This window comes from Montipora capricornis, chromosome 13, assembly GCF_036669925.1.
Source record: "Montipora capricornis isolate CH-2021 chromosome 13, ASM3666992v2, whole genome shotgun sequence".
In the NCBI taxonomy this organism is placed as follows: domain Eukaryota; kingdom Metazoa; phylum Cnidaria; class Anthozoa; order Scleractinia; family Acroporidae; genus Montipora; species Montipora capricornis.
Window position 1 is genome coordinate 45134875 of NC_090895.1, and position 8542 is coordinate 45143416.

At 39.7% G+C, this 8542-nt stretch overlaps 1 protein-coding gene and 1 pseudogene across 1 annotated transcript; both read right to left on the bottom strand.

Annotated features, from left to right (window-relative positions):
• The window catches only part of LOC138030010 (NLR family CARD domain-containing protein 4-like), a 95781-nt pseudogene extending 87941 nt beyond the window's left edge, over positions 1-7840 (bottom strand).
• Positions 1692-5217, bottom strand: LOC138029547 (NLR family CARD domain-containing protein 4-like). The gene is made up of 3 exons (XM_068877256.1): positions 5205-5217; positions 4582-4897; positions 1692-4413 (listed from the first exon to the last, which is right to left on the bottom strand). The coding sequence occupies exons 1-3, from the start codon at positions 5215-5217 to the stop codon at positions 1989-1991; spliced, it is 2754 nt and encodes a 917-aa protein (XP_068733357.1). The 3' UTR covers positions 1692-1988.
• Positions 7841-8542: the final 702 nt, after the last annotated feature.

The window sequence follows — 8542 nt, forward strand, 5'->3', positions numbered from 1 at the left end:
TACAACCGGAAGTAACATTTCACAGTGAAACATGGTCGCTCAGCGACACTCTGCTGCAAGAGCTTGCAACTGACCAGAGAAAGATGGAACGAGTTATCACATTAACTAGTGACAAATTCTAACTTAATATAACAAAAAATGAACATAGACCTTGTAAGACAAACGCAAGATTTCTAAGCGTTGTTTAATTTGTGATATATGTATTTGACCGTGACAACCAACCAATTATCTAAAAGTTGCGACAAAAAATTCATGTTCAATTGGATAAAATGTGAACAAACAGTGCTTGTCGGGTGCTATGCCGCGGTACCGTGCCTTACTAAGATTGGACGTCGTTTTAAAAAATTGCTAAATCCAAGAGCGCGCGGGGAGATGACTGACTCAGCAAAATATTCGCAATTGAGGATTCCTGTTCTTAGACTTCAAGGGGAGGGTAAGAGGGACTAACGTAAAGTGAGCGCGCTATTTTCAAATAGAGCTTGTACATCCGTCAGGGGACTCGGAATGTACAGGAAAGTAACATTTTTGGTCTCGTGATCGGTTTACAATCATCTGAGTGACGAACACTAAGCCTGACGTAAGGCGTTCAGTTCACTAAATTATGTTTAGAAACAGTACATCTAACAAATCAAGAAAAACACACATAACCACTGCTTGAAATAGCAAGTCGGTTGATGTAAACAAGGAGGCTCGAACCAGTTTCAACGCTTCCGAGTGACGGTATTTTTAGAAGGATCGGAACCACAACTTTGTATCATGTATTAGCAATATTGTGGTACCAAATGAAACACGAATTATTCCTGAACAAGATACAGTCATTATTGTGACGTAATATGCCACCGTGGCAACGGGCAAGCCCTGTAAAAACACCCTTTATTTTGTCTTTAGTTGCTTACATCTCACACACGAACACGGTGATCCCCATTTTTATTTCTACAAAGTAATCAGAAGGGCACGATGAAACGCTTTGCAAAGTTTAAAAAAATTCTGTTTAGTGGATTCAGAGCCACCTTATTTATGATTTTTTTAAGGTAGCTCTGAATCGTCTAGACATAATTTTTTAAACTTTGCCGAAAATTTCATCCTGGCTTTCTAATCACTTTTCAGCAATAAAAAAGGGGGGTCACCGAGTTCGTTTTTTTAGATATGAGCAACTAAATCCAAAATATAGGGTGTTTTTTTCTGGGCTTTCCCGTTGCCAAGGTAACTTAATACATCACATAAATGATCACATCTTGTTTGGAAATAATCGGTGTTTCATATGGTACCATAACATTGCTGTTCCGTGATACAGTTAAGGGCCCACTGACGGATTTTTCGCGCGTTGCTAGGGAAGTGAAATATTACTTCCGGTGACTGACGTCATCATATAGTGAGCTAACGAGAAAACCCATTCACAAGCAAAAATCACCGCACGAAATGTTGTTTGCATCGAAGGTTTTTCCACGCCCTTCCTCACGCTCGTTCTCAGGTCAACTGCGCATGCGTAAACAAACTGACTTCCGGTTTAAGAAAAAACCTAAATTTCCGGCGGTCTTTAAATTGAATTAATTTTTTTTCATATGGTACGTTTCACCTCCAGATACAGGATATAAGTAAGCATTGATTTTCTCAAATCATCTTTTTGGAAAATTTTATGGAAATTTCAGTATCGTTTATCTCTCTAAAAAGAAAACCAAGCTTGGCTGGATGCAAAAAAGAATACAAATTATGAAACCACTGATAAAACACCCAAATTGTGTAGCACGGAGACAAATTTAGAGTTTTCTTTTATTGGTCACGTGACCATGGACGTGGCATGATGACGTCATATTTAGGGTCATTGGTTTACAAAAGTCGGAAACTGACCAAAATAATGTCAAATTCTCTCGAATTAGTTAACTATTACATCCTTAGCAACGCACCCCAAAAAATACGTCAGTAGGCCCTTAAAACTTATTAGATCTAAACAGAGAGTCTTTCAAGTGTTGAAACCCTTTCCAGCCTCCTTAAATTGATAAATCTGATAAATCTGGATCGCGACAAATGCTTAAATGGGGACGTGCTTCTTTAAAAATTCGTAACGTTTCTCGTGACAATTTGCAACGCACGCAATTAAAAAACTCGATTTTACCAAGTTTCATTAAGAACGAGTCGAGGGGCTTTTGCAAGTGATCCAATGCGTTACCGCTCAAGCTCAGGCCATACAGGTTTGGGATATCACTAAAGGACGTTTCCAAATCTTGCAGGTCATATTCATCCAAATCCAAACATTCAAGGTCTAGCCATCTCAAATGCGGAAAAAAGCAAAGTTTTCTGGTTAGTGGAGTGAGACTCCCACTAACACTGACATTGCAGAAGTTCAACGATTCCAAAGGCATGTCTTTGTCTATTCTGCCAAAAAGGGCCAACATGTCTTCAACATTCAAACTATCACCTGTGCCACGTAAACAAAGACGTTGTAAGGATGACAATCTTGGGAGGGAAAGACCGAGCGCTGCGGCAACTACTGGAGTCAGGTGGATTTCAAGTAGCTCCAGGTAAACGAGGCTCTTGTGCGTGATACTGGAAACCAACCTCATGCTTGCTTCCTCAGCACAGCACTCTTTAAACAAAATACAAAGTCTGGTGATGTTTTCAAAACTTGGCAACAGTTCAGCGAGTTCTTCAGCTCCTTTTGACATGAACAGACAATCCAATTTTAAATCACACTTGCTAGGGTTTGGGAGCTGTTGCAAAAATTCGCAAACACTGTCTCCCATACGATGAACGTCGATACTCATCAAATAGGTGCAATTTTTGATTACAGCACCAAGATCTTTCACTGCAGAAAGTCCAAAACACCGAAACGTACTTAAGAACTTAAGAGACGTCTTTTGTGGAACCAAGCTTACCGACTGACACGGTAAAGCAACAGCCTGTGCACTCTCAGTGAATAGTCTGGCATGGGCATCACAATTCAGGACTAAGTCTCTGAAATAAACACTGACATCACCGTCGTGGATATCAAGGATTGATGAAAAATGACAATGCATTTTACATTCAACGTCGAGGAACTTTCTCAAAAATACTCCGAAGGGAACATTTTCAGAATTCTCAGTTATTTTCATTGGGGCATCAAGGCAGTTTACTGTTTCTACCACCTTGTAAAGAGTTGCAAGGGCACCATTAAAAATGAAAGTCCAGGAATTCACACCGGAAAACAGTAACGCAAGGGAAGAAGGTGGTTGTCTGAGAACTGTAATCCCGTCAAAGCAATCAACGCAAAATTTTGCAAGCTCTTGCTTTGAATGTACCTCTTCAAAGCAATCAAAAACCAAATGACTGAAGTGCACGTGCCTCTCGAGCTCAACAGTGTCATCTAGAGGCTTGTATTTGTGGTCTTCATCAGGTATCGCTTCTGATATATCAAGTGAAGGATCGTTTATTCTCACTGACTTCAAATGGTCAAACACTTTCCCTGCTCCTTCATCACTAAGTCCACAGACAAAGAGAAGAACGTTCTCGAATTCGCGACAGCTTTTCAAGGTTTGAGTGTGCTCTTCAATCAAACCGAGATTTCCATCAGGTATACATTTGTGAGTCACGTACCATGCTGCTAAGAATTCTTGTATGCTCTTATGAATGAAAGAAACCATTTCCGTTGGTTGCAAGCTTTCTGTACACTCAGCTACTTGAAGTAAACCAATGACAACACTTTCTTCACACAGGACTTCAGAAGAAAGTTTACCATACGGGAAGATGTGATCATCGTCTAAAAGACATTCTAAAGCCAGCTTACCGATTTGATTGAGGATCTCTGAATTATCCTCTGCTGTGCTAAAGTGAGGAGAAGTGTTCTTTCCTTGGTTGTGGTTTGAAACGTGCTGGACAATTTTCAAATATAAGCTCGTTTTGCCTTTCGAGAAGCCTTCTGACTGTTTCTTCTTCCATAGCATGCAAAAGAACAGCAAAAGTAAGGGAACTTTTGCATGCTCTAACAGTTCGTTTTCTTCCAAGTGATCATACAAATCTCTGGCATCTCTTTCATTACCAAGCTGTCGAGTTATGTACGTCAGTTTGTCCTCCTCACTGAATCCTGTTATTTGTGCAAGCAGGTCTTGGAATTCTTGGAGTTCATCAGCTTTGGAAATTCGACTTGTTATCAACACACAGCAGTCTCTCAATTCTTTTCCACTGAATATATCAAAGATTTGAGATTCTTGTCCACTGTGATACTCATCATAGCCATCCAGCAACAGAAGAACTTCATGTTGATGATTGGTGATGTAATTCAGAAGACCTTCTACTAACCATTTGTCTTCATGGGCAAAAAGTCTTGAGTTATAAATGACATCTTCGAAGCTTTGACATTTGGACACTTCCTTGAGGTCAACGAAAATAACAAGCTTAAACTTTCTGAGGACAGCTGTTTGTTCATCGTTTGCTGGTGTGCTTGATTCCCTGAGAACTGCTGTTTGTTCATCTTCTGTCTTTGAGTTATTCTCGTCCTCAAAGCCCAGTGTTTCTCTCCTTCGACGGAACATTTGCGAGAGAAACTGAAAGGAACCGGTTCTTGTACCCAGGGTCTGGAGATTAGGAGGCCCAGGCGAAAATGTCGGCGCCTCATCAAGTCGGGCCCAATCCACTGCCAACTTCTTTGCAAAAGTGCTTTTCCCAATTCCCGTCTCTCCTTGCACAAGAATCCTCTTTGGTTGATTGCCTTTAGCGATTGGAGTGAAGAGGTTACTGTCGTGGCCAAGTTCGGATTGTTCTGACCCAGCTAATGTGGCTTTCCTTTTTACTACGGACGGTCGTGTGTAGACCTGATCAATGTCTACGCGAGACGATCTGGACCAAGCAGATATGGGCACTTTGGCTGTTTTCTTATAGCGCGCTCGAAGCTTTGCTCCACAGATCTCAACGCTGAAGCAAGGATCTGATAAAAGGAAAAGGATGAAAACAATAGACACAAGAAAAAATTATCATTTGAGCTCCTTAGTGACTCAGTCAGAGCTGGTATTTTAAATAGTGGGCATAACATTACCCGTCAGAAAACAGCCTTGTGTAAGTTTAGTTGCAATGAAACAATGAAACGATGAAACAACGTTTACAAGTGCAATCAAAGGGATAAATCTGACATTGAGGAGTGCATATGAGAAGTACTGAGAGCTTTTGTTGTGTTTATACTTGAATAATGAAGAATGGTATGACTCAGCAACACATGACCATCATGGGAGAGTCACCCTTCTTTGGCATTTTACATGCCTTAAAAAGAACTACCTTGACCACGTTCGGGAGGTGGTCCTTAAGAGAAACCACGGTGCTCCTACCCGAAAAAAGTCTTTCTAATGTATACTCCTAATGATGGTGAAACAAACTTAAATAAAATAGGAGAGTTGCTTCCCTTCGTGTAACTATTAATCTACAAGCTTGACAAGAGCAAAGACTTCCTAAAAATGTCAATCAATCTACCAATTCACCACCTCTGTACATTTGAATTTTTTTCTTTTTGCAAGTTATACAGCTGTGGTGACTTCCATTACCTGTCTTACCCTGCATATGATGACTGTGCATGCTTGTACTTGCACCTGCTGAAGTGTCATCAGTCTGTGTAGCATCTGTCTGTTTCTTTGCCTGGAATGGTTCCTTGGCACATTCCCAAAGTATCTCCCCGATTGACTTTTGACCTTGCTTTTTGGCCATTTCCAAATTTCATTACTAGGGATAAAAGATACAACCAAAAAACAAGTTTATTGTTCAGATTTATACCAACTTACAATCACTCAAATACATGTGATCAGTTGAATGAAGGCTAAAACCTATCTACAATCTTCGACAAAAACCTTGAAACACTTTGAACATTTTCGCACCGTATTCGTCTCCCTCCCTTTTTCAATGTTGTTGCGCCAGTCAAACAGTAAAATTTCATCTCAACACTGTGCAGGGGAAGGGGGTGTTTCAAGGATTTTTGGCGAGGATTGTAGCTAAGCACAAGTGATCCACTAACTTAATACAACTGTCAGTCAAATGAAATGACATGAAATGAAGGTAGATCAAATCAAATTTTGGTTTTTAGCTAAAGGGTAAACTGTATTACTTGGAGTAATACACATGACAATGTGTTTGTGAACGGAACCCAAACCCCATTGGAGGAAGGTGTGTGCTCTGACCATTTTCGGCCAACCCTTCCCCTTATGGCTCTGTTGCTTTGTAGCACCTTGTTCCATTCCGAACAGAAGTCATCGAAATAAACTAAGAAAGGAATCCATGCCATGAATTCTGATTGTGATTGTATAATGCATAATCCTCTTACTGTACATACTGTACAGAATCTGGTTGTATAGATTTGCTTGTTTGATTATTTAACCATAATTTCATTTCTCAAGCCCACATTGCATTATTATGAGATCCAACAAGGCATGTGGCACACAGTTGGCTTTAACCAATGGCGTATCCAACAAGTGTAAATAGAAGAATATTCTTTTTGATAAATTTCAATAAATTTTCTAAACATTTTGATACTTAAAATTTTCTCTTTCTACCAAATCTATCAGGTTATTGGCAAACTGGCATGATTAACCTGTACAGAGACTGATAACTGAGATTTAGAGAGCCAATCAATGCTAGAAACACCATACGTGTAGTTGAAATTTTTCCTTATGCTTAAATTTGTTGGATATGAATATTTTTGGTTCTTAACCATCTCATGTCCAACAAGCCCAAACTGAATTACATCTTTTGAGTCTAAAATCTAATAATTCTGAAGGCTTGGATTCTTGGATATTATACATCCCAATGCTCCTGTTTCAGCTAGGGAGCACTTGACATGATAATAAGAGGTGATAACCCAGATTTGAACAGTCCATTTGAAAGCTAAAAGTGCAATACCTGCAATAGAAAATTAGTACAGCCATGTATAATCAGTCACAAATAGAGCAAAAGTTTTTAGAGGGTTAATCACCCCCAGGGGGGTACTGCCATATATGGGCTATATGTGCCACTATGAAGGGTATGGTTTTTCAAGCAGTTTACTCTAAGATAGGGTATATAAATCAGAGTGTTTTGGTCTAGAATAGGGTATCATTTTTCACGAAACTGACCAGTTGGTTGAAGATTTTATCTAGACTAAGGAAACCAGGAATTGCTACTCAAAAATATAAAAAAATGAAATCGGCAAGTTTAAATTTTCACGACTCAGCCTCAACAGCGTTGATAGATGACTATCATAAAACGCTACTGGATATTATTAACTGTCAAAAATCAGGATTCAGACGGAAATCGGTGGTATTAATACTGGTTAAAATTAAACAATTTATTGTCTTGATAATGCGTACGTACGTGCTTGGCATTGCTGGACAAGTATAAAGAAATCCTTTTTTAAGGCAGAAGTGATTGTGGTAGAAGGTTTTGTTTTGGCTTTGCTTTAGAATGTACTAGTGACCTCAGTTTCTGGAAAACAGCTACGCTAGGATAGGAGTCATTTGGGGAGTTTACTCTAGTATAGGGTAGCAAAATCCGGCTGAAACTAGCTCTGGTATAGGCTAAGGGTTCCAGGGTCCCAGTGGCACATCCCCATCCAGAAATTCCTAAAGTACCCCCCCCCCCCCCCCTGGGTAATCACCTCAATTAACTGTAACCCTACCTGCAACTGCTGAGATTCCTACACAACGTCTCATGTGGAGAAAGACACAACCTCCAAGTCAGTGTGGGATGTGGTCTATAGTGTATGTACCAATCAATATTTGGAGTTAGATGTCAACCTCTTGGAATTCCATAGTTTTAGCTCTGTTGAATTACCTGCAATTAGTTCCACTTGCGGGGACACTGTGTTGAAAACTTTCCCTCCATTCAGCATTTGATGTTGGAAAAACTCATTAACCACAACGCGTCTAATTTTAAGCACAACACTGATCTAGGGAAAAGGAGAATAAGAATATTATTTCATACATCTTGATTGAAGTAACCTTTGTGCAATAATTAAAATTTTTTTTGAACCCCTCTTCAAGGTTTTTCGAAGAGCAAAGGGTGCATTCATCTTTATGAGTGGGAAAGGGACTTTGAAAAAATGTTTTATCGGTTGTGCTAAGAGTAGCTTTTCTTGTGAAAAGGAGCTCATGTACTGTTCCTTGAAATGCTGATGGGATTGTCATTTGCTAATGTACTAAAAGGAAAAAGGTGTATTTTTAACAGTCATCACACAACACTAAATGTGACAACAACAAATATGGTTCATATGCAGCTTCTGTCCTTTGTAAGGTAAAGGTAAAGTCTGCTACGAGCCTAGAAGGCCCATCAGGCCGGCGCTTTTCTCCGGTTTCTGTAGCATGAAGCAACTGGGAGTATTTCTACTCCCCCTGGATGGGATGCTAATCCATCGCAGGGTTACCCCCAGCATTAGATTTGCCGGTACCCATTTACCCATTACCCACTATGGGTTCAAACCCATCTAAAACTTGGATTTTCTCTGAGTTTCCAGTGGATGCAATCTCAATAACATATTCTGCATTATTCACAAAAAATGGTCAGAACTGGGACAAAATAGTAGAAGAACATTATTATGGTAGTATTCTAAGTCAATACA